This window comes from Haliotis rufescens, unplaced genomic scaffold, assembly GCF_023055435.1.
Source record: "Haliotis rufescens isolate VD_foot unplaced genomic scaffold, xgHalRufe1.0.p SCAF_19, whole genome shotgun sequence".
NCBI classification, from domain to species: Eukaryota; Metazoa; Mollusca; class Gastropoda; order Lepetellida; family Haliotidae; genus Haliotis; species Haliotis rufescens.
In genome coordinates, this window is record NW_025963879.1 from 18,552,128 (window position 1) to 18,579,913 (window position 27,786).

The 27,786-nt window shown below is 39.0% G+C and overlaps 1 protein-coding gene across 7 annotated transcripts in view; it reads left to right on the top strand.

Annotated features, from left to right (window-relative positions):
- LOC124137530 (protein spire homolog 1-like) overlaps nucleotides 1-27,786 on the top strand; it is a 133,064-nt gene that overhangs the window by 8,289 nt on the left and 96,989 nt on the right. For all 7 annotated transcript variants that reach the window (XM_046503861.2, XM_046503862.2, XM_046503864.2 and 4 more), the window contains exon 2: nucleotides 21,137-21,186. In XM_046503861.2, coding sequence (XP_046359817.2) covers nucleotides 21,137-21,186 — 50 coding nt within the window. The remainder of the gene's footprint in view (nucleotides 1-21,136; nucleotides 21,187-27,786) is intronic.

Consider the following 27,786-nt stretch of genomic DNA (forward strand, 5'->3'; position numbering starts at 1 on the left):
ATAGGATTTGTTTGTATAAAAATGTATTCAAACTGCCGAAGTAATATGTATCAGTATCTTGATTGAGGAAACTGTATAAGACATTGAATTAGGGAACAGATTGTAGATTAACTTGTTTTCCATTTTGTTAGTCTAAGGCGATGCGATTTGCTGTGCAGAGTTGGGTCCCTTGGGCACGCCAGAAATCTTTGATTGTGGGTTCGAATTCTACTTCGCCCCAATTATGTTTCTAGGTTTGTCAGCACCATACCCATGCTCGTGGGTTTCACCGAAGTGGTAAACGTCCGAGCTGCATCACTTCAGACATGCACTGGTTTTGTAGCATGTCTTTAATATATAAAAAATACTCTCTACTCTTTATTTGGTCGTGTGTCCATGTTGACTTGCTGACACAATCAAAATGCGATGTTCGACTTGACCGATTTCTGTACCCATCGTTCATCTGTACAACCTGCGAGACTCAAACTTGTTTTGTTCAAATTTACAGATGCTTTTGCACAAGGCAAAAGAAATTTGCTCGTTAAGCTATTTCATGCGCATGTAAGTGAATAGGGTCATTTGTAGCAGTTGTGTGTATTTCAGTTCCCAGAACAGGTGATTGATGTATCGTTTGATGAAAGCGTACATTTCGTGTGAGAGACTCATAAACTTTTCAATATCATCACCAGGTATTTGAAGGGTATGCGGGGTATGAGGTTGATATGGGGGGTATTTGGGGCACTTAAGGACGTAAAGGGTGTATTGTGTGGGTTGGGGCTAGGAGGGGACATTTGGGATCAGATATTGGGATTCAGTGGATCGAGAAGTGGGTGATATGATACTATAACAAGCACCTGTCAGTGTGTGTATGTCACTTGTCAATCACAAGTTCAGTGTTGTAATTTAGATGTTAATTCATTTGGAAACAGGAACAAAAAATTTAACTTCTCTGGCATTGTAATTTTCATGGCAAGGATTGGTCATGACAGAGATTGTTACAAGTCACATCTTTCTGAAAAAAAACATGGACAACCTGCATGAACAGATCATCTTGATTTTCACTTTTCTTGTAAAAAATGTGTAACTGGATACTAATGTTCTTGAGACTAATGGGTTCGTGACATTGTATCCCTTAAACTAACATTTATTCCAAGAAATAAAGTTATCTTGTTTTAAAGTTTATATAAAAAATATAATACTAATGGAGCCCAAAACAGTGCTCAATTTGAGCTGAAGCAATCTGGACTTGCCAAGTAATTCTAGACTTGAGTTGGATTAATTTTGTATTTTATTCTCTAGTCTCGGAAACAGATTATCTATCCTTGTACTGCTGTATAAACATTATGTACTAAAACTGTAGCAAGGTATTTTGAAATTGGTCCATTTTCTTAAACTCGGAATGGTTTCTGAAAGACATTCCAGAGGCCAGCTGTCGGTTATTGGCTCGGTGAAGGGTTCAGAAAACACAATTTAACCACTATAACCACAATAATTTGGCACTGCCCGTATCCGAAACCAATAAAGCAGATCTCGATGGATAAAACTCTCTTGAATCTATAATGCATTTCTCAGTGGAAGCTAGGGTCAATAAGCAATTATAGAGTTAACTAGCATCAGGCAATAAATGTCGTTATCATCCTGACTCTGATAGACGTCGTTGTGCTCCACTCTAGGTGTAAACAATGGGTTATCAGCCAGAGGGGTAGGCGTTAGTGTTATCTGAGGGGGATATGTGAGAGGGGTATTTGTGTCTTATCTCTTTGACTTGGTATGTAGGTTGTTTAATAAGGCAGACATAGGCCTTTGTGGTGTTAACAGACAATAAATTATTTTGAAATGAATATCTTTTTACGTGATTTTGAAATATTGTCTTTCAAGAATCATGTTCTGGTTTATCAATGATTTGTTTTATTGTCACAAACGTAATATGTTGATCTGTAGTCTTGAATTATTAACATGAATATTATTGAGACCTCCTAAGGGCTCATTCAAACAAGCCCATTTTCTGTAAGCCGAAAGGATACATTTTATTTTGCAGAACAGAGTTCAAGTTGAAATTATTATACATTGTACATCCTTATTACGAAATAGATATTTAGTCCATTTATTGCAGAGTCAGTAATAAGGATGTCACAAGTTATGAGTGTACACTGAAATTCATAAGTCATGCACAGAAACGTTTTGTTCACTGGTCAAACATCATTAGAATAATAGATTTGATTTTAATGAGATTTGTTCGCTGGTGAGAGAGCATTATGAATGTGAATACAAACTGTCAGTGAGTCAATATCAGAGATTCCTCATATTTCTCTTTTGTACTAGGGGAGCATTGGTGTCCCAGTAGTCTGAAGCATCGCAATTCGCTATGCAGAGTTGCATCCCTTGGGCACACCAGAACCTATTATCATTGGTTTGAATCCCGATTATGTTTCTCGGTTGCCTCAGCACCATGCTCGTATTGAAGAATTCTGTTAAAAGTGGCCTAAAACCCAACTCACTCACTCACTCACTCTCATTTGTACTGCTAATTCTATATATAGTCAGTACATGTGTAGGAAGTGCACTTATTTTATAAACATTAAATCTGCAGGTAAAAGTGTCAGATTGTTGGATTGATATTTCCATATCAAATGAAAGACATAATTTGAACAAAATTTCCTTGTTTACAGGGTGGAGTGTTATAAACGTTACATGAACTTTCACCCTAATATGTAATCTTTTCATGACATACAGTTTACAACAGTTGGTAAGTCTTGTGATAAGGAGTGCAGTATTAGCTTGTATTCCTCAGACACCAAGTCAATAGGGAGTTGATACCAAGGCATTACTCACGAGATTGTAAGCAGCATTGTAAATATTAGTGCGTTATAACTTGCACAGGTTGTAGCATGTTTGTAGATAATTATTCATGTTTAGGAATGGAGGAAGTTCGGAGAGAAAGTCGTCCAATCTTTGTCAATACAGCAGTGGCAGCCATGTTGTCCTAGGCTTGTTGAGAACATATTGCATGCTGGAAATTCAATAGTCATTAACATGTTTCTGTTGAAAACAGAAGGATATTACTTTTAAGGGATGTTTTTTTAACTTAGAAATAAAAAGTGACATGTCTTTTTATCTTTATCTGGTAATGGAAGGAAATTTGCATAAGGACTACTCTCTTCCGTAAATAAGTGAAAAAACTTATAGAAAAAAATATACTTTGTGTCTTTATTCGGGGGTCATTAAAGAGTGGAGTTCAGTTGCATCTGGAAGGAACTATTATATGTCCACACAGGCTGTTATTCATGTATTGCAAGTGCATGGGCTAAACACTGGTTGCGTTCAGTTGTGTGTTTTGGGTATTTTTTTCCATCACCTTCAATCTGCACTTTTCATTGTTTTTTATTGTTGTCCATTTTTCCAGTTTCATGAAAACATCCAATCAGTGTGACACCATAAACAACATGTACTTCAACTGTTATTCACATTATCAACATACTTAGACCTATTGACGCCTGTACGCATATGTTAAATTTTGGCACCCTACATACCTCGATGCACCTTCAATAATGACGCTCAGGATAAACTAGATATCTCCACCATTTTTTATCTAAAAAAACCCAAAACAAAACAAAATGACCTCTCAAACAAAGAACAAAGTCAAATAATACTTTTTGCATTCTGAACCACAAAGCCGGGTCTATTTCTGTGTACACTGAAACTATTTCCCTGATAACTACATCAACAAAACATTCAGAGTTATGAAAACATGATCCCAAGTGTTGAGATGTTCTTCATAATATGGACTGACCGTACAATGACTTATTTGGTATGTTGAGAAATTCATCACACCATTGTAAGTAAAGCATAGATCACACATACGTGTACCAGAGTCAGTGTGACTAATGCAGTGTAATTATGTCAATAACACGCTAATAACTATAATTATCATACTAGCTGGCAAACTACTGTTTAGCTGTGTGTTGGCTTAGCGAGGTTGACATAGGATTGGAATTCACTGACGCAAAACAGCACAATTGACAATCTGCGAAAATGGGAATGCCTTCGCTGTGTTATAGAAAAATAAGATTTTTGTATTATTTTGGTACATGCGTCCTTGGATTTTGTGATTTCGGTCCTTGGGATATAATCATGTTATAGAGGTATCACACTGTGCAAATGGCTTGTTAGAATCGCTGGTACGCATAGAAACCGGGATTAATGTCAGCGTGACATTTGTCATTGGTTAGAAATGAAATGATTTATGAATATGCCTCAAATGTTATGTTACCGGTTCAACATTTATATGGATATGAATATGTACAATCTGTCCATTAAGCATTCAAGACATGTGGGGCATTGAAATACAAAAGGAGTATAAAACAAACTTAAAATGTTGTCAGTAGCTATCCTTAAAACCCCCAGTAGAATTATAGCAAGTATTAGGTGTGAGTCATCCTCATGTGGATGATTGTATATGAAGCAAGACAATATGCGTTCTATTTTTTCTTCACCCAGACGTGTGAGATATTGCACAAGGGCTACTTTGAACCAACCTATCATTCAGCATGCGAGTTAATCTCGTGCACCGGCAAGAAGTATGTAAATAAATAAAGTCAAGAATGCAACTAAACAAGTTAAACAGCTCACTCACTCACTCACTCACTCACTCACTCACTCACTCACTCACTCACTCACTCACTCACTCACTCACTCACTCACTCACTCACTCACTCACTCTAATGCTTTAATTTTTTTGTAAAATAATAATAATAATGATTTGTTTTTCAATGATATTTGATGGCAAAATTGGTACTGATTTAAACACAGCAAATAAGATTGGTTTTCTGAAAAATATTTCTACAGGATTCCTCACGAAAGTATCGTAAAGGAATTCTTTGAATCATATTATTTTCATTTCTTTTTACAAATAATGTTTGATCTTCATGATTGTTGGCCATAAACGTGTATGTCGTGCACACACATCTCCACCTAAAATGTTAGATCTTTAATCAGATTTCAGTTCAACATTGTTCAAGGACCCCATTTTGGGAATGGCGTAATCCTCTTGAGGGGCTGTATTGTGTTTTGTATCCTGAAAAAAAGGACACACCCGAAAATGTTAATTCAGTTAATATCCCACAAGGCCTTTCTACGTCAAGGAAGGAATGGTCGCCAAGGCCGATGAAACAAGCTAAGGGGATTACTACGTTTGGCGGATATTATCCTTGATATCTTGTCTAACAAAAAGTGTGGATGTAGGGGTAGCGATACAATTCTCCATTAACAACAAACACTTAGTGGTTTAACGTTCTGTGGTCTGTTTAGCCGTGCATGCCGATTGCAGAAAAACAGTTCGTTGAAGAAAGCATGGAAGATTGCCCTAATGGGAGGGCATGTTGAGAGTTCATGTTTCGGCTCTAAACATCGGCTTGTCACGTTCCTGTCAACATGGAAGATCAGATTTAAAGACAACTCCTTTGACAGATTTTCGGTTGGACTCGTAATGATGTGTAAAAGCTATGCAACTTGAATGGAGATAAGGAGATAAGTAGTTGTGCTTTGACACTTTGCATTAATTCGGAGGAAGAGATAATACTTCTCGTTATCACAAGGAGAGTTGTTGGAATCTTCTTGTCAGATTCTCACTGATCTCTATCTTGTAATGTTATACTGGGCTTATTGGCACTGCTTATTACTGACAGTTGAATCAGGAATTTGGTTTAGAATTTATCTATCAGTTTTGTGAAATATTATATGGTAATCATCAGTAATTTTACTTTGACTGCAGAGCGGAATAGCCATGTCATAAGAAGATAGGAAACTGTATTGGTTTTCTTAGTTAAATTAATACAAAGTTGCCTGACTTTATCCAATAGGAATTGTTTAGCAACATTTTTAAAGCAAACATTTTTGTGTACAGAAAGAAAACCGGGGTTTGATATGGAATGGCAATTTGTCCGTGACTGATCAACTGAAGGCTAGTAGTGTTATGTATGGACTAGTTCGTCTTGCGTTTGTAATTGCAACTACCAATCTGTAACAGGCTAGCGGCCTGAGTAAAGTCTGTCCCTCGCTTGGGTCTGTCCATGTTGGGTGTGTCCCCATTGTGTTTGCCTCCTCTTGGGTTTGTCCTTGTTGTCTCATTCCCCCTCACTTGTCTTCCTCCCCCCCCTGCCTATCTTTCCCCTGACCTGTCTCCCCCTCCCCCTTCTTTTCCCCAGCCTGTCTCCCCCTCCCCCCTCTTTTCCCCTCGCCTGTCTCCCTCCTCCCCCATATCTGTCTCTCTTTTTCTCCCCCCCCCCATCCCCTTCCCCTTGTGTATCTGTCGTCCTCTTCCTGTCTCTTCCCTCTTCTCTCTTTCCTCCCCCCCCCCCTCATTTGTGCCCCACCCACCCCCCTTGGGAGTATACTGTTTGGGCTTGCCCTTGTCTCCCCCCTCCTTCGTCTCTGCCCCTCGGTATGAGCAGTGTCTGCCCACCTGGCGGGAAGGGAGCAGGTGGGGGTCAAGGCGGTGGTGTTTGATGACCTGCTGAAAGTGACCACTGGTCAGGTACAATGGGGCCCGGAATGTCAGATATGTGACTACCCAACGGATAATTGTTAAGAGGTGAAAGGAAAAGAAGAGATTGGATATGAATAATAATAAATCATCACATGTAAAACCTCTCTACATAATGGACATGGTGTGAAATGAGGAGGAGAGGAACGGGGGGGGGGGGGGGGGGGGGGGGAAGGAAGCATATTTGATGGGGGATATCTTGATTGGCATTCTAGAAGTTGGTGAGTAAGTATCTAGAAGTTGGTGAGTAAGTATGAAAATGTACACCTTTATGGATAACAGCTTCTGGTTGGTGGGGTGTTTGATTTGGGAATCTGTGGTAGGAATATGGCATTGTAGGGAGGGTTGGGGTGTAATTTGATGTGGGTAGCAGTAGTTGGGGTGGGGGTGGGGTAGTTGTAACAGGTGTAATTTGATGCTGTGGGGTAATTTTAAAGGGTAATATTTAGTTATATGTTTGTTTGGGTGAATGTGTCATTTTAGAGGTATGTAAAGAGAGACTTTTAGGGTTATGGACAGTTGATGTGGGGTACTGTGAAGGATTAGAGACGCTTGAACTTTCTTGGGGTATTTTAAGAGGGCGGGAGTAGGTTGAAAGATGAGGTAGATAGGAATCTGTGAAATGTATTATTTTAGGGGTAAAATGTGGATGAGAGAGAAGTGGTACTACAGGGTTGTTGGATTGGGCAGGGGATGCTACGGCTAAGTTTTTGACCATCTTCACACCTGCACACTTTCCCACCTGCATGCTACATCGTTTACAACCTCCTCCTCTGTAAGCAACATGACCTTACTTTCAACCACATTCTCACCTGGACACTACAAGTCATCATTTACAACCACATTCTCACCTGGACACTACAAGTCATCATTTACAACCACATTCTCACCTGGACACTACAAGTCGTCATTTACAACCACATTCTCACCTGGACACTACAGGTCATCATTTACAACCACATTCTCACCTGGACACTACAATCATGATATGGCTGAAATATTGCCAATGTGATGTTAATTCTTAACTCACTCACTGGACACTCCAAGACATTTTTACAGCCATCTTCTCACCTGTAAGCTCTGAGACGTTGTGTGACATGATCAGTCTACCTGACAATGGAGTCAGCCATATTTCTGAGATTACTCATAGCAATATTTGTTTACCTAGTTGTTTACACACAGAGGCTTATGTATGTGATATGGACGTATTTGTGTGGCACAGCATGACATGATTGTTAAGTCCTTTATACCAACTTAAATTGTTTTATTCATTGCAAACTGAAAGGCCATAGGCCCATAGTTCAACATATTTACAAGGTATGGGTGTTTCTTCTAACTAACAATGCATGATGTATGTACAATGCAATATTTTGTAATAAAGTAATATTTGCGGTTGACATGAGTATGCAAAACAAATTAATATTTGGGTAAGTTACAAACTTCTTTGGAATATACTTGTTTCATAATTGACGATAGAGTTTACTCACAAGAATAAAATGATACTCATTTTCTACAACATTAAGGTTACAAGATGTACAGATATCTGTACCAATGAATATGATAGTAATTCAAAATTATGCGATTCATTCATTGAAGTTTGTAGTGCAGTTGTAGATTTAGTTTACTTATGATCAATGCCATCCGTGTATAATTTGGACAAATGTTCCATTGATGAAATCATGTTAATCATTCCTTATTTAATGATTATTTTGTTCTTATGAATATTTTCTTTGGTCAAGATGCCAATATAAACATCTTGTCACAGAAGTTGAAGTTAAAATACGAACTTAAAGATTTTGACAAAAGTGTTTGAAATCAAGCATCAAAGTCAAGTGTCCTTGTCATAACCCTATTTTTAAGAGTTAAGGATTTAGGGGATCCCAGATACAAATACTAAACAAGGGCAGATCCAGCATTTTTAAAAGGGAGGGGTTTAAAATATCAAAGGTAGAACAGGTCTTCACCAACCCATGCTTGTTGTATAAGGCGACTTTGCTTGTCTTAAGAGGCGACTAACGGGATCGGGTGGTCAGGCTTGCTGACTTTGTTGATGCATGTCATCGATCCAAACTGCGTGGTTCGATGCTCATGAAGTCAATCACTGGATTGTCTGGTCCAGACTCGATTATTTATAGACTGCCGTCATATAGCTGGAATATTGCTTAGTGCGGTGTAAAACATCAATCAAACAAAAAACAACAACAAACAAATCAAAATATCAAAATCCTCTCTCAGATAAGTTTACTACCAACAACATACCACATTTGGTATTCAAAAGGGGGGTCCGGACCTCAGGGACTGTAGGGGAAGACCTCAAGGACCTCTTCACCCCTCTTAATTGTGGATACTATAAAAGAATATTTTCAAACAGCATTCTAATATTTAAAAAAAAAAAATTGAGGTAAGCACATCTTCAAAACAGTAAAATATATTTGTCAGCCTAATCACTGAAATATGAAGTCTTTTTCAGTCCTGTTCTTCCCTCACTATTTAAGAAAGACATTCTTCACACCAAATGGGTTCACAGATATCTACCTGCCCACCCACTGACCACTTGACCCACCTTGCCTTTGTGGAAGGAGGGTACGAAAAGTCACCATGCTATTTATAGTCTTTATGGGGATGGAGACCTGCACCGGCTATAAAATTATTCGAAGAGTAATCCTGATGAATCATACGCTCTGTTATGTGTCGGCTTTCACAGGAGCCCACGTTGTTGCTCGTGTCCAAAGAAGCGAGACCAAATGTAAATATGTTGTACTTATGTATACAAGTGTCCTGTGCCACAATGACATTTGCTCAGCTGAACTGATTCAAGTTGAGCACATTAGGGTATACTTCAGTATTGTGCTAAAACATGCTATTGAAAATGTTATGTGTATAGCCTACTGAAGGCTTAATTTTCAGGAAGTAAACAAATAAATGTTTCGTGATGGGATGCGTGTTGAAGTTTATGGGATCATTAATTTGTGTCATATTGTGTCCTGTTCTTGTGAGGGTGGGTCTGGTCTCAAGTTTTTGAAAATGTCTGAGAATTTGTACACAAATGAAAACTGTTTGTGGTATACATCACAGGTTGAAAGAACTTAAGAATGCTGGACATGAATTCAATCCTTTTGGTCAAATTATTTCCTTCTTTCTGCTAGTTTATCTTTTTACTGGTTAGGATATGAAACCACATAATAAGATCAGAGAAATAGTGATATGTTTGATGCTTCTGTTCCTCCGTAGGGGGCGGTTGGGTAGCCTAGTGGTTAAAGTGTTCGCTCGTCACGTTGAAGACCCAGGTTTGATTTTCGACATGGGTACAATGTGTGAAGCCCATTTCTGGTGTTCCCCGCCATGATATTGCTGGAATATTTCTAAAAGTGGCGTAAAACCATTCTCACTCACTCACTATGTTCGACCTTAGGATGTCAGTGCATAACAGGTTAATTTTGCCTATGCCTGATGTGGAGGTGGCATACATGATGATTGGTTGGTCACAATGTCATCTCATCAGTGTGTGGGCTTGAGAATCCCAATTGCAGCTGTGACCTGGTTAATACAATGTGTTATATATACCCTGTGTCATCACACTATCAACCACCAGTTCGCCTGATCTGGACAGATCTCATCGGTTAGGCTTTCATGACATTGATGACATTTTCCATTGTACTTTTGGTTCAGCTGTGACTTTGATTTTGCTAAATCAATCTATGTTTCATATTTCATGATATTTGGAGATAAATGATGTTTCCAGAATAAAAAGAAGAATGGTCATGTAAGGAAGTCAAATAAAATGTGTGTCGTTTCTGTTAAAAATAGTAAAAAGTAAAAATAGTTTCAATATTTAAAAAGAAAAGAAAATATGTATGGTATGTTATCAAAGCATACAGAGGATTTGAATTTGCCTTTGATAATTCTTGTAATAATGTCGTTACAGCCTTTTGAATCATAAGGTATTTTTCTTTTTCTTTCACAAATCTATCCATGTCGTATCGTTTACAATTTTCTGTAATACAAGTCGCTGAGGTCTCATTACTGCTTACTGATTAACCTTGCAAGTGATACAGCTCTCTCTGTCCATTACTGTTAGCCTAGCATCCCCTTATCAGTCATTAACCAGTCTGTGCCAAAAGCTTTGTGTCTACTTGCCGAACAAGGCTCTTAACATCATTTTCAGTCAATTTTAGTGTTATTAGAGGGACTTCTATTAGCTGAGCTCACAAGACCGAACAGAATTTTACTAGACTCGGCTCTGGACTAGTGGCTAAAGTTGCAGACTGGTTAACTCATGATGCTGTGGGTGTTCTCAAACTTATACAGGACTAATTTGGGTGGGGTTAATTATTTTATGTTGGATGGTTATGATAGATTTATTTTGATTTTGACATGACTTCAATTTTTGCATGTTATATATCTACATCTTTGAATAAGAAGAGACTGTGTTCGTCGTAAGAGGCGACTGACAGGATCAAGTGGTCAGGCTCGCTGACTTGGTTGATGCATGTTATCTTATCCCACTTGTGTTGATGGATGCTCATAATGTCAATCACTGGATTGTCTGCTCTAGACTCGATTATTCACAGACTGTCGTCATATAGCTGGAATATTGCTGAGTGCATTGTTAAACAACAAACAAACAAACAAACAAACAGACATCTTTTAGTCACTCATGAATAAAGTAAATAATGTTTTTATATTATTTTCAATTTCAGTTCAGTAGGTATAGCAACATTAATAATAGGATAACATCTCGTGTGTTTTAGAACAAAGCCACCTGAGTGCTAAACGATTGTACTCCCATAACATTGGCATATGATATTCGTAGTGCGAAGATAGTTTTTTAAACAGGGCCCTGAACAAACAGAAAGAGTTATCAACCCAAAGAATGTTACTACTTTCATCAAAAACATGACAAGTGTGTGTTTGTGTGTATGCTAAAAATATATCATCAAGTTTAAGATCCAAGTGGTGGGGACTATTTTTCGGGCCTGATGAATCAAAAATGAGTTTTAGCCTAAGAATCCTACTACATCAAATACATGTACATGACAAGTGTAGTATTCTTTAGAGTGCAGGTAGTAGGAACTATTTTTCAGTCCTGATGTGTTGTAAGACATCTGAGGAAAGTTGTATAGAGAGTTATAAAGAAGGAACAACCTTTGCTTTGTTCTTCAGAAACAATAAAACCAGTGCAACCGGGATGGTTTGAATAATTTCCAAGAGCTAAAAGTGTGGTATGCATGAAATATTGCCTGTCACAGTTTATCAGATGTTGTGTCATAACTCTTTTGAATACATTTTGCATACTTGATGCAATGATGACAGCTGGCATATCTGTCTGTAACACAGAAGACTGACATTGTTCCTGGCAGTGGACATTCCATCCATCAAACTTTCCTGTTTCGTGATATTTTAATGGTAATGTCATGGACATTTGTGACATTAAAGTCATTGTTGAAGTGGGGAAAAATTGATATATATGGGCATTGAAATAGAAATGATATAATTAATGTTTTTATATGACTTAATGGTTTGTCAAATTCCTTCCTTATGGCTAAGTATGAAAAAGTATGGTTAAGCAAGTGATGTGGCTGAGATAGGCAGGTGTGGTGACTGAGATGGGCAGGTGCGGTGACTGAGATAGGCAGGTGTGGTGACTGAGATAGGCAGGTGCAGTGACTGAGATAGGCAGGTGAGGTGACTGAGATAGGCAGGTGAGGTGACTGAGATAGGCAGGTGAGGTGTCTGAGATAGGCAAGTGATGTGACTGAGATAGGCAGGTGAGGTGACTGAGATAGGCAGGTGTGGTGACTGAGATAGGCAGGTGAGGTGACTGAGATAGGCAGGTGTGGTGACTGAGATAGGCAGGTGAGGTGACTGAGATAGGCAGGTGTGGTGACTGAGATAGGCAGGTGAGGTGACTGAGATAGGCAGGTGTGGTGACTGAGATAGGCAGGTGAGGTGACTGAGATAGGCAGGTGTGGTGACTGAGATAGGCAGGTGCGGTGACTGAGATAGGCAGGTGAGGTGACTGAGATACAGGGTTCGAAATTAAGGGACGCTAAGACGCAAAATGCGTCTTAATTTATGATTTTGCGTCTATAAATCAAAATAAAGACGATATTTTTTGCGTCTTGCTTTTTCCCCGTTTAACAATTGGTTGAGAAATACCTAAGTTTCTAAATTCACTGTGATAACATTTAAATTCGCGAAGATTTTCCTTGATTTGTTTACCTCCAATTTAGAGTTACCTCCCCATTCGCGTTTCCGGGAAAACCTTTTACTTCTTTTCAACTTTCGTGAACGCGGACTATTCCGAGCTCTTTTTGACCAATGAACATATAGCACGGAGCTTAATATTATGCAAATGACGTTTGTCTATTTTCGGGAGACCAATCAAATGCCGTAAAAACTATGTCATCGGTAATTTATTCCATTGACCCAAGGTCGTTTCTTATTTTAAGATGACATGCCATCCTCGAATACCAGACGACACCCGTAGGCCGGTTGACTGACGAAGCCGTAGTCACGTCAAAATAGTATATAATTTTATTAACCTACCTGTCCTATGATTCATTTATTTAATCTATCACATTTCACAATGTCTGAAATACGTATTCCATTTCAATTTATCATTTCTTATCGATGAATTAAAAAACTATTCACTATTCCCGCAATGTTTTTGAAAATAAAATCTCGAAAACACTTTTCGACAACGGGTCCACAGCGAACATGTCAAAGAGCAATGTAAAGACTTTTCAAGCTATATATTATACAAAGTAATAGATAAAATTTTAAAAATATATCTTAAAGTTGTCAGACTTACATTTAAGTTATTATTTCCATCTTTTCGTGCGATCGCGTGTAATGTAAGTCAAATGACATCTCGGCTTTCGTCGTCTCAATTTCCTCGGTTCGGAGACGATGTTTAATGCAAAAATATAAGCATGAAAAATCTTTGTCACAGCTCGTAACCTGGCACGATACATCTATGAAGTTCCATATTTTTAATATAGATCGCAATTTCCTGCTTAAAACTTTTAGAATAACACGATTTAACAAAAGTCTTTCGTCAAATTCTGAAATTTATCAGATCATAGATGTAATTTGATTGGCCGACTTAGGTCACGTGCTCAGATTTGACCAGTCACGAACCTTGTAGCAGATTTTGGCAAAGACAGAGTCATTAGAAACCAATTTTATCAAAGCTTTCTAGCGATGTGTCACATGGCAGTCTTCGACGACCGTGTTATATGAAAACGGAGGTATCTCTTCATGTTACTGAACGAACAGCCGCTGTTATCGGGAAATGGGTGATGGCAGATACCAGATCTATTTACAATTCTTTTTAAAATATTTTTTTCCAATTGTGTTTTTTATGAAATCTTATAGATTCTGTTTGCGAAAATCGTCAATTTTGCGCTTCCTTGGTCCTTAATCTGGACGTTATGAATGTGTTAGCTTACATTTTCTTTCTTTATTTACAACGAACATAATTAAGTTGTAAATGCATTATCTAAATAATGTGATAAACATAACATATTTTATAAACAACAGGATTGGAACTTGAAATGGTGTATAATATGTGCTAGCAAAGATGTTTTACAAACATGCAGATATTTTCTTTGATAAATGTTTTATGAGTGTAATTTAATTACTTTGTTATCTGAATGTCATAACATGCATAATCAGCCATTATTTATATGCAGCATAAATCACGATCATGCCATCTTGTGATATATATTTTGAAGTTTTGAGTTGAGAAAAAATAATTGCTTGTTGATTTTTGATTTTGCTTGTAACTTTTAAAACCACAAGCAAAAATTTGCTTGTGCCTAAAAAAATTAAATTCTAACCCTGTGAGATAGGCAAGTGAGGTGACTGAGATAGGCAGGTGAGGTGACTGAGATAGGCAAGTGAGGTGACTGAGATAGGCAGGTGAGGTGACTGAGATAGGCAGGTGTGGTGACTGAAATAGGCAAGTGATGCCTCCAAATGCACATATGTAAACTCCAGAGGAGGACCAGCATTGTTTCATTGTTTCAACACATCTGAGACTTACAGCCATTGTCAATGTTCTGCTTAGAGAGAATATTCGCCCAACTTTGTATAGGATGTCAGAACATTTTGTACCTAATGGGGATAGTTGTCTCCTCACAAGGATCCTGTTCCGAGATAAGAATCATGATTTATTATTAGGTAAGATGGCTCAACGTCCTCCATTTCTGCAATGTCAATATCAGTTACCATGTGATTGACAACATAATTAACCCTATGTAGGTGTTGGGATAGTCAGTAAACCAAGGTTGTCTGATGGAACCTCAAGGTCGCCGCGCTGGGGTTTAACTGCTTATCCTGCTCCATCTATGAAGATCTTGTCAGTCGTGGCTCACTGATTCCACCAAGTGGGATATTATCTAACTAGATTATCGTACACTCGTAACCAGCTTAGGGAGTTGTACTCAGACAACTTTGTGCTTATGTGTGTACATAGAGGGATAAATTTCATGTTTTGGGTGTTATGACTGCCATACTTCAGTTGGAATTTTTATCAAAGAGTCGACATTGTTTGATTTTCAGAAGTCAGTTTGGTTTGTATGACTTAGGCAAAGAGTTGAACAGTGTTCCTTCATCTGAAGGAGTTTATGTTAGCAGAATTTAAAGGAGTTTTTGTTGGCTGAATCTGAATCTGAATTATGATTGAAGCTATGCTGGTCGACTATTAATAATAATAATAATAATAATAACAATAATAATAATAATAATAATAATCAGGTGGTCATGATCAGTGACTTGGTTGTTATCAAGTTGATGTACCTCATCAGCATGGATCATTGCTCATAATATCAATCACTGGTTTGTCCGGTCCAGATTTATTTGTTTAAAGGCTGTCCTATAGCTGTAATATAACTGAATGTGACATTACAAACAACAAACAAACAAAACAAATTGGGAAGCCTGTTCTTGATGTTAACTGGTCATGTATGATGTACGACATCCAAGCACTTATTCATCAATCAGATATTAATCTATTAGTTGTAGTTCGAGATGAAAGGAAGCGTTCTTCAATATAACTCATGTGGGTGTTCCGCCGTGTGATATACGGTCATATTACCCATTTGCTTATATTGTTTATAACCCTGGGGGCTGTTGACTGGCGAGGCACACAATAATTGATGAAATGAACACATACAGCTGTGTCAAACAAAATTCTGACATACAAATATTATATATACATATTTTATATGTATCAGTTTCTGTCTGTGTGCAGGCCAAATATATATCATTTTTTTGCAGTTTCATATTTTGAATAGAAGCAATATTTGATATTTTCACAGTGTTGTGTTTTAGAGTTGGAGTGAAATATGAGAGTTTAAATTTTGATTTCATTCAGCATATATGTACAACAGAATCCCAGACCCTGGACTTAAGTGGGGGCACAGATGGCCCAGTCGTCTAAGGCGCCGCGATTCGCTGTGCAAAGTTGCGTCCCTTGGGCACGTCAGCTACCTTTGATTGTGGGTTCGAATTCCGGTTCGCCCCGATTATGTTTCTAGGTTTGTCAGAACCATACACATGCTCCTGGGTTTCACCGAAGTGGTAAACGTCTGAGACCTGCATCACTTTGGGCTTTCCTCCCACATTAAGCTGACACGCCATGATATAACTGGAATACTGTTAAATGCCCAAATCACTCACTCACTCATTGGACTTTAATTATAGTGAAAGCTTTACGATCCTGTATATCGGATATAAAGCAAAATGGCTGACATAGACATAGAGACTAATCTAAATATTCCCTGGATGTGACATGGCCACATGACATGTCAGGCTCATGTGTCTAATTGTACTCTTGGTATAGCACATGTGATTACTGTGTAGACATAGTGCGTGTTAATGAACTTGTGGCAACAGTGGTGGATAGTGCGTGTTAATGAACTTGTGGCAACAGTGGTGGATAGACTATTTGGTGACAACTATTCCACACTGTAGGAGCCCCGTGGTGACTCTGGGTCAGAATAGGTCCCCAGCAACTATGGTGGTCGTAAAAGGCGACTAAATGAATCATGTGGTAAGGCCCGGTGACTTGGGTGATGGCAGGTCATTGTACCATGATGGGTTATCATTATCAATCACTGGATTGTCTGTTCAAGACTCGATTATTTACGGGCTGCTGTCATTTAGCTGGAATATTGTTGAATGATTTGTTAAGCAATAAAACACACATACACACACATTGGAGACACAATTCATGATTTACAGTCACAAAATAAAACAGAATCATCTTTTTATTAAGACAGAGCTCCAGATAAGCTGCGTATATGCGTAAAATACGCATAAGAAATGTAGAAATACGCAGTAAAATAAAATCCAAGCGTATCAAATACGCAACGAACATTACAGATACGCTACAAAAATAAAACTTGTGCGTATCATCAAAATATTGTGAAGTAATCCTGCGTATTCGATTAGCAAATCAGCAACTTATTTTGAAATTATAAACGGGCATTCCATCAACCCTGCCAGACTCCACGATGACAGTTACATCATGATCATTTGTCATCACACCTTCTCGTGGAAGTATGGTGGTATTTTTGAGTCCTATAAAGCTCTCGAACCCACACGAAACCAGTTTGCAGGGCCTAGATGAATAGTGTTTTGAAATATTTAACTTAAATACCCACATGTGTAAAAACTAGTGGGTAACAGAAATTTGAATACCCAGGTAGAATTACTGATACCCAATGATTTTTAAATGCATGGGTAAAATACCCACAACACCAAAAGCTTATCTGGAGCTCTGTAAGAAATATTGTTTTGTAAATACAGTATATTTAGAAACAATGAAAACAATCCGATTTGAGGAGAAGTTTTTTTATATGAAAACGTCTATCAACATAAAATGAAACATTTGTGTCCATACATTGAGAGGCAGTAGAAATGAGTAGGAATAATGGACAGGTGGTGCAGCTGCTTGTCGCTATCACTATCGCTATGTATATTCAAACAGGAAGTCCGCTTCACAATTCCTCTGATACTGGAGCCTCGCCTGATTAACCCAGCATGCATCTGTCATCTGTGTTACCTGCATGTTCTAGTGATGTAACTATGCCATGTGTAGAGGGCTCTAGGTCAAGCTGAAACAACTTGAACAAACAATTCAAACTTAAGATAACAGTGACAAAGTTCTAAATAATCCACTGTATGAAAATATGGAAGTAAAATGTGTGTATGTTTGGAAGTTGAAATAACGACAATAATGACAATAACTTTTGTTCCTGACATAAAAGAGGAATCTATATTTCATTAAGTATTTATGAAAATGGAATAATTAAGAATTTCTTATTCATCCACATTGGCCTCACTCCATGCTTCTTACCACAATCCTTTCCCCTTCGACCAACCCGTAAAGATCCAGGGCCCCGTTCCACAAAGCGATCTTAGGGCTAAGTTGATTGTAACTCACTAAGTACGCGATCTTAAATTTTGGTTACGATCGGCCGCCCGTTCCACAAAGCAATCTTAACTAAGAGAGTTGTAAGTTAAGATCAAAATGCTAAGTTGCTCCGGACCAACTTAGGATCGCTAAAATCGATCTTAAATATTGTACCATAACAACAAAGATGGCGTATGTTGACTTATTATTATATCAGATAACATTCTGACAGTCCACAGCTCACTTACTTGTTAGCGATGTCCTCCCATATGCTGCCTTTCAGCTTATTGGTGACGGTAGAGCTGAATGAGGAATTCAGTGTCGTGTGGTGAACAGCCACCTCATCAACAAGGACAGCGATCTCGCTTGCTGAAAAATTGCTGCGACGAACGTGTTTGACGCCGACAGAGGTCTGCGATTCGGCCATATTTCGACAATGCGTCGTCTGCTAAACATGACCAAGGGAGGCCACTCTTAGGGAAACTTTCGTATCTTCATGGCTGAAGATTCCGATCTTTGTTAAGATCGGCTACTTAAGAACTTGTAAAGTTACAATCGCCCTAAGATAGCTTTGTGGAACGGGCGTAAACTTTAGCTAAGACGATTTTATAATCGACGTAAGTCTCTAAGATTGATTGTAGTTACGATCGCTTTGTGGAACGGGACCCAGGTTAGAATTGGTCTTCGGCAACTTTAGCAACCCATGCTTCTTGTAAACGGGATCAGGTGGTCAGGCTCGCTGACTTGGTTGATGCATGTCATTGTATCCCAATTGCGAAGATTGATGCTCATGATGTCAATCACTGGATTGTCTGGACAAGACTAGATAATTTACAGACCTCTGTCTTATACCTGGAATATTGCTGAGTGTGGTGTCAAACAATGAACAAACAAACAAATAAAACGCTTCAACCATTTCATTTACTGCTAGCCTTTTTCTGTAGCCTCCAAGTAGGCTTGTATCTCACATGGTCTTAAAACTCCTTCAGTAGTGCAGCAGTCTAAGTCACTATAATTTGCTGTACAGAGTTATCTCCCTTTTCCATGCTGTGATCCACTCATCTTGGATTCGAATCCCAGATTCAATCTGATAATGTTGTAAGGTTTGTCAATACCATACTTGTGCTTATGCATTTTACTAAAGCCCTATACATCAATGACATGTGTCACTTTGGGCTTGCCTTCCCACATTATGCAAACAGGAAGTGAAATACTGTAAAAAGTAGGGTTAACCTCAACTTACTCTTGATCATATCATGAAGTACACTAGTAGGTTCCCACGGTACACCTGCATAGTAATATTTCTGTTTTTGCTTCATGATGACATGCTGTGAGGTCATAATTGTGTCGTGATGGTCCTTGTTCTTAATGGCTGACATTGTCATTCTTCAGTGTCCGTGACATATTTCATTGTTTTTTTCATACTGTAATGTGACAGACTAGACGGAAATATTGTAACTTTGTATGTAAATATTATACATTAAAAAATGTGATTTATGAAGGTGAGAATAATATTGCCAGGCTGCGCTAGTGTCATCCATCTGGGCTGGCTGCACTGGTGTCATCCATCTGGGCTGGCTGCACTGGTGTCATCCATCTGGGCTGGCTGCACTGGTGTCACCCATCTGGGCTGGCTGCACGGGTGTCACCCATCTGGGCAGGCTGCACTGGTGTCATCCATCTGGGCTGGCTGCACTGGTGTCACCCATCTGGGCTGGCTGCACGGGTGTCACCCATCTGGGCAGGCTGCACTGGTGTCATCCATCTGGGCTGGCTGCACGGGTGTCACCCATCTGGGCAGGCTGCACTGGTGTCATCCATCTGGGCTGGCTGCACGGGTGTCACCCATCTGGGCTGGCTGCACTGGTGTCACCCATCTGGGCTGGCTGCACGGGTGTCACCCATCTGGACTGGCTGCACTGGTGTCACCCATCTGGGCTGGCTGCACGGGTGTCACCCATCTGGGCTGGCTGCACTGGTGTCACCCATCTGGGCTGGCTGCACTGGTGTCACCCATCTGGGCTGGCTGCACTGGTGTCACCCATCTGGGCTGGCTGCACTGGTGTCACCCATCTGGGCTGGCTGCACGGGTGTCACCCATCTGGGCTGGCTGCACTGGTGTCACCCATCTGGGCAGGCTGCACTGGTGTCATCCATCTGGGCTGGCTGCACTGGTGTCACCCATCTGGGCTGGCTGCACGGGTGTCACCCATCTGGGCTGGCTGCACGGGTGTCACCCATCTGGGCTGGCTGCACTGGTGTCACCCATCTGGGCTGGCTGCGCTGGTGTCACCCATCTGGGCTGGCTACGCTGGTGTCACCCATCTGAGCTTCTGGTTTATTTGAAACAAAACTAGTACCCTTGCATCACAGGGCAAACTCTTGAGACAATTGTTCCAGGATATATCCCCATCAGAATAGGAGCTCCAACTAATTTATAAAGTAACAAGCTTGTGTCAATCAAATTAGATTTTCAAGGGAGCCTGACCTATTGTAGCTCTCTCGTAATTGAATTGAGTGACCCAACTAAAGCCCTCCTGATTGCTTGATGAATGTAGTCACCATGGCTTGCCTTTGTGAAGACATCTACCTGCCTGTCTTCAGACAGTGTAAGCTTCAAGGCTAATGGCCGATATTTCATTACTGACCCCTCTAGTTGATGGCTTCGAAGCATGGCATGCCATTGCAATGTATGAATGTGTTTCTGTATTCTGCCATCCTTTCAACTCAGTAGCTTTACTTCTTTAGTATGGCCAAAAAAATGCATCCTGATCTCACAGTTTTCCTGATCATGCTGAATTCCCAGGTCCCACATTGGTACACTTTTATATCTGAAGCTAATGTCTGACGTCCCCCATCGTGATATTGCTGAATATTGCGAAAAATGTGGCGTTAAACTGAATTCACTATCTACTCAAGCTTTTAACCTGCTAGTGCAGTTAGGAATCTGTGAACACTATTTCAACTTTTTTTAACATGAGTAGTAAGTAGGTTTAGAACTCACATTTCTTTTAATGTCTTGTGACCACCTCATTTGTGATAACATGTTCTTTTATAAGATGGATATATATGTTTGAAACAACAAAAAATAATTGATTTCTGAAGGTACAGGACAAAATTCTAACAATATCTTCTGTTTGATCTTATTGTTGTTCAGCATGATTTAATTTGAATCTTCTGTTTTCTTTCAGATCGGAATTCATTATTCAATAAGGGCAGTCGAATCGCAAAAGAAAAAGATGTAAGTAGATGAATCTCTTTGTCCGATGCATGATGTAATTACTTTCCACTGAAACTCTGTTGGGATTCTGGGTTAGAATTGATCACAGCAACCTTTGCTTGTTGTAAGAGGCACTTAATGCATCATGCTTATGATATTAATTATTGGAATGTCTCTCAGGTCTTGATAATTTCCAGCCCACCATCCTACAGCTGGAACATTGCCGAATGTGGTGTTAAACAACAAACTTTGCACTAAAACAATTTCTGTTACTCTCAAATTGTAGACAGTGGAGACTTGTATGAATGCGCTAGCTTCAAAACATATTTTATGATTCTTTATGAAAATTTGTAAACTTCTGACGAATGGTGACTTCCGCAAATCTGAAGGACTTTCACGAAACATGTTTAATATATGTGCTGTGCCACCTGTGTACCAGCTCAAGGTGTATTAACCGGAAAACACAGCAATACGAGACAAACACCATTGTCAACATTCAAGCATAAACCTGAGATCTGTGAGTCAACTTTCAACATGCAGCCGCATGCCATCCCCCCTATTCATTTCATCTCTGTGGGGTGTGGCGAGAACTTGAGATTTAAAATACAGATCACAAATATTTGATCTGAAGAGTATCACAAAATCCAGCACAAAATCCTGTTTCTTTATTTGAGAAGTGTGCATGTTGATTTCTGACTCTTTGCACGGAAGGAATTGCAGAAACGACAACTATTGAATTGAAATGTTCTGTATCAAAAGGGTGATCTGTAGAATGTTTTTTTCAGTGACAGATATTCTTTACGGATATGGGCAGGATTTTGTTGTCAGCCTATGAACTGAGCTTTCTTTGTTTTTCAATATGAATGAAGATGTTTGACGTTAGTGGTAAAAAGTTCTTAGAAAGTGATAGCAACAATTTCTTTTTCTAACCCCTGCAAATAGATAGGTTCATATCAACATAATCGTGTATGCTAGCAATAGATTGGTTTCTGTGAGTTTAGATGTGATATATGTGGTTATCACATAGACTACAGGTGCTGCAAGTCTGATGTGGCCTGTGAAACATCTAGTGAAGTGATGAAAAATCTCTCTCTCTCTCTCTCCCCATTCTCTCTCTCTCCACTCTCCACGCTCTTTCTTTCTCTCTTTCTCTCTCTCTCCATTCTCTCTCTCCACTTTCTCTTTCCACTCTCTCTTTCCACTCTCTCTTTCCACATTCTCTTTCCACATTCTCTCTCCACTCTCTCTCCACTCTCCCTCTCTCCATCTCCCTCTCTCCATCTCCACTCTCCACTCTTTCTTTCCACTCTCTCTCCATCTCCACTCTCTCTCTCCATCTCCACTCTCTCCACCCCTCTCCATCTCAACTCTCTCTCCACTCTCTCTTTCTCCACTTTCTCTCTCTCCACTCTCACTCCACTCTCTCTATCCACACTCTCTCTCCACACTCTCTTTTCTCTCTCTCGGTCTATATATTTGGCCCTTTCTATTTCTTTCTCTCTCTCTTTCTCCATCTCTATATTTCTATATCTATATCCCACACTCTGTCTATCCCCACTCTATTTCTCTCTCTCCCCATTCTCTCTTTAACCCTCTCAGTCTATCTCTCCAACATCTCAAAGGTTTCAACAGTCCAGTTTCACAGCAAACAGTCACAATTTGCCCAACCCGGAACCAGAATAGTTAAATGGGCTATACAACAAGTAGCTGTCAGATGTTAAACAAACTGGCCAGTCATGAAGACCAATGTTTATGGTGAGGTGTTCCTGGTTTTCCGATGTCTTGTCAACAGTAATGGTCACTGTAGCCCTGACCTGTGGTCAAGATACATGGGACCCAAAAGATTCAACATTGGACTGTTTCCTCCACTTCCAGTTGACATCTGGGTGGACAGTGTCAATACTACATACTGTCACCTGTTTGTTTTCTGTCCACATTCAGGGCTGATAACATGTATATGAAAGCCCCAACTCAATATATATGATCAACGTAGGTATTTCTGGAACTAGGGGAAAGATGAAATTGGTATTCATGGGAAGTGACAGTCATATTTCAACATTGGACATGAGTGAAAATCATTCAACAAATGCTGATAAGAAAATATGGAAAATATGAATTCATGTTTGGGGCTCTAGATCAAAACACATGATTCTTCTGGGGCATATTTTTTTATTTAGTTAGGTTTGACTCAGTAGTAGACATGGTCAACATGTCGTGTTGATACTAGTTTCCACAATTTACCATTTATTGTAAATAAAACTTTGGCCACACCATGTTCAGTGGACATTGTAAACATGGCATCTGAAGGCAAAGATCCCTAGTGTTATGATTTTGTATTGACGCCAAAAGTTCTGACGTTTTTTGTTTACAAGGTGTAAAACCAGAATAATCTTATATCAATACTTTGTGTACTAGAGATATCTCGGACTGTTCTGGGCCGAAAAAATGGTCTTCCTCAGATTCCAGAAATTATCATGAACATTAGGATTACATTGCCATATATGTTATATAGCATCTTTCTCTCTCTCTCTCTCTCTCTCTTCTCTCCCCCCCCCCCCCCCCCCCCCCCCCATTTCTTCATCATTAGGATTTGTTAAAATGTAATTTTGTTCACAGTTTTGAGGGGGTGGTGGGGTAGCCTAGTGGTTAAAGTGCTCGCTCGTCACGCTGAAGACCGAGGTTCAATTCCCCACATGGGTACCATGTGTAAAGCCCATTTCTGGTGTCCCGCGCTATGATATTGCTGGAATATTGCTAAAAGTGGTGTAAAATCTCTCTCTCTCACTCACTCACTCACTCACTCACTCACTCACTCACTCACTCACTCACTCACTCACTCACTCACTCACTCACTCACTCACTCACTCACTCACTCAAAAAAGTACTAGAATTGGTTCTTTACTAAGAAAGTGTTAGCCCAAATATAACATTTGTTATATGAAAGAATGGGGTGGTCCTTAACAATTTTTGAGTAGTATAGTTATAACGAATGTGATGACTTGGGCAAGGTCCTAGGAGGGGGAAAAGCAGTGAATGCTTAATTTTTGCTTGCCTTTTTGCATCAAATGCAATATTACAATAAAATCTTAAAATACTTTTGAAATAAGAACTTAAAAACATCAAATTTTGGACAAAATAAAATTTTCCCAGGTTGCCTTCAAACAGCACTAAGTCCAGAATCCTAGTGTGTGTGGTCTTTCTCTGTGTGTTTATTTCTTTCTCTTTATTGTTTTGTTTCATTTATCAACTTTTTACAACAACCAAAATAACAGTAACCTCTGGATGGTATTAGATAACATTGAGGGAATTTTGGCTACATCAGTATTCTTTCCAGAATGATATTATTGAAGTTTGAAGTTTTAGAATGTTCGACACTAACAGCCTTCTATAGTAATGTTAATTTTAATGCAAATTTGTATGCAATAAAATGAATATTCAAGTTCTGATTGTGCAACCCGTTTACCTTTCATTACAGGGCAATAAACAGCAGTTATATCACAGCACTGGTCCACATAATAGCATATAGCCCAATAAAACAGCAATTAGCCACCTCTATGGTCACTATATGACCTTTAACAACCCTCACATCACAATAACCCCAGGTAATAAAATCCAGATGGAATCGACATCCCTTTGATTGACAGGCGAGACACCCTGTGGGTCTGGTCCTGAGAATATAGCGGTCCACCAGAGGGTGCCCTGCAGGGATCTATCAAGGGACTTATCCCCAAACTGTCCCTTTAATGACTTTGATAATCAGCCAACTTGTGTCTCAGAGGAATTCTCACATCAACATCTTGGCTCTGTTCTTGCCCTCAGCTGGCTTGGCTAAAGCTTCCAGCATCTTATTGGTCATTTGGTTCTGTTTTCCTGTTAAGGATGTTTGTAAACAAAGAATTAGTGTGAATATGTGACGCTTTTTTAGGATAATAACTTTATTCTTTGCAATGACGTTTCAACCTCAATAAAGGGGCAAGAAGTAGCCCTGAAACGTCATTGCAAGTATAAAGTTGTTATCCATAAAAAAATGTGTCATGCATTCATGTTCTTCTAACTTCTAAATACCCGTCCAAGACTTCAAGGAATTATTGTGTATAACATGTTATTGACAAAGTGATTAGGGACTTATGTCATGTCGCAGTCTGCAAATTATCTTCTTTTTTTTCTGTCAAAGAAATATGGAACTTATGCCAAAAAGATTTGAGTGACACGTACAAGAGTTTGTTTTGGACTTTACATTTTGCGGAAGTTCAGCTTATGTTATGAAAGTTCTGTATATTGTAAGGAGGATCTGTGTAATGCTTGTTTTGTCCAAGGAATATTCTTGAACATTTTCTAGGTAGTTATAATGTAGAACTCCCATTTCTTATTCCAATACCAAAAGAATTGCTTAATTCTGAAGATAATGGTTGGCTTGGGAAATGTAGGAACCATTTTATGTAGAAATGAATGTCTGTCAAATGCTTACAGATTTGTTGATATTGTTTAATAGAATCAATTTGAATAATGATGTGGTGTTCCTTGTACGGATCAGTGCAGTGGCAGTTAATATTGTCTTACAATATACATTGCAATACCCTTTGTCTATATTGCGAAACAGGTTCAGTAAGGTCTTATGGATATGGTAATTCATAACAAAATATATCACTGGTGTGTCAATATATCATTGTTCCCCTTGCTAGCAGCATATGTATTCGAACTTACTCATTCAATTAAATTCTGTACCACCATTTATGAAAATATGAATTAAAGTTACAAATTCTGACCCTATTTCTGAAGGTTTATAATCTATACCAAGTTTCAGTTTCAAGTGACAAGCCTGAAAGGGTTAAGGAATCCACACTCTCTGATAACGGCTGCCATTCATGCAGAGAGGATTAATTTCCGTTTTCCTCCCATTACACACTAGTCTGTGTAACTTGACCAGGTTGTGGGTAACTGACCATCAGACATTTCTCCACACGTCTTTGCTAGATTAGTCTTCGATAGATTTCTGATCAATGGAGTTTTCCAGAGCACCTGTTGAGAGTTATTTGCTCGTTTTGGAGTACCAAGTCACCGTTGTTGTTTTTGGAGCAGTATAGTTGTCACATGTTGGTTGGCCGAGCATGACCCTAGCACATCTGAGGGGGGTGAGGATTTGGGGGGATTAGATTTGGCTCAGACCCTGCCATGTGGGGGACAGTAATCTCCAAAGTAGACTGGTGGCTATTGTACTGTATATACTACAACCTTGTGACCAGGATTGGCTTTGAAGAAGCAGGCCACTTGTTTGTTGCAATGTAGGTTTTTCTCTGTCCATTGGCTTTTGGTTAGCATAGTCATCCAAATACTCATCGCACCGAAGACCCAGGTCGTATTCCCCAATATCTGAAGCCCATTTTTTGCCTCTTCCCAACTCATCCCAACACACACACACACACACACACACACACACACACACACACACACACACACACACACACACACACACACACACACACACACACACACACACACAAGCCTCACTCCTTGTGCAAGGTGGCTAGGACCATTGAGTGAACCAATCTTCAATCTTAAAGTACATCTTTCAAATGGCTAGACTATGGCTCATCTGTCTGGTTATGATTTGAAAATTGTTGCTAAAAGTCACTACATTAAAGATGTTTCTCTTCAAAAGTAACTTCTTTCTTAGTTGAAATGAATATCCTCATATAACGTATTTGAAGTGTGTTGTTGTTTAATGCAATGTGATCGTTGTCTCTGAGATTAGATATCTTACAGTTAGTTTGAACTTGATTGGTGTCTGTGAAATTAAATATCTTACAGTCATGTTGAACATGATAGGTGTTCCTGATATTAGATATCTTACAGTTTGGTCGCATGTGTCTTTCATTTCCTGTATCTTGAAAGTCTAAACTCTTGAGAAGAATAACACTTCAGTACAGAATTTGTGAAAGTTTGAAAAAAGACAACGTTTATTGCATTGTTTGTTTGTGGCTGTCGGCCTCGAATTGTTCAGGTGTACATTTCACTGAGGTGCTAGAATGTAGCCTCAATTTGTCAGAATTGTGTGAAAAAACAAGAATATTTTCAAATACAAGGAATGAAAAATACAAATATGGTTACAATATTAAATAGAGATCGTTTAAATGACTTGTTTCAAGATGATCAAACTTGCACTTCCTGTGATGTCTATTTATATTTTGAGATTTAAATAAAATGCACATAATGTCAGGAAAAGGAAGTGTCAAATTCATTCCTGCGTCTGTCCGCTTGAGTGTGCATCAATACCCATGATGCACCTGATCATTGTCACGGAGCAATGTAATGCCTATTGACATTGCACAGAAGATGACACGAAGAGTTTTGTCTGAAAAATGAACTTCTCAAATAAAGATTTTACAAAGAAGGTTGCTTTGTATTTGAAAATTGTATTGGCATATTTTCCATGTTGATATTTAATTTGTTTTGTCAACAGAACTTTAGGAAAGCTTTGGAAAAACTGATTAATATTGAATATATGAAGCAGGGATGATAATCCCTATAAAGTGAAATGAATTCACAGAGTTTAACATCATTTTGATAACACTTCAGACTCGTTTGTCATAATATCTTTTTCACGATTTAAACCTGTTCTTG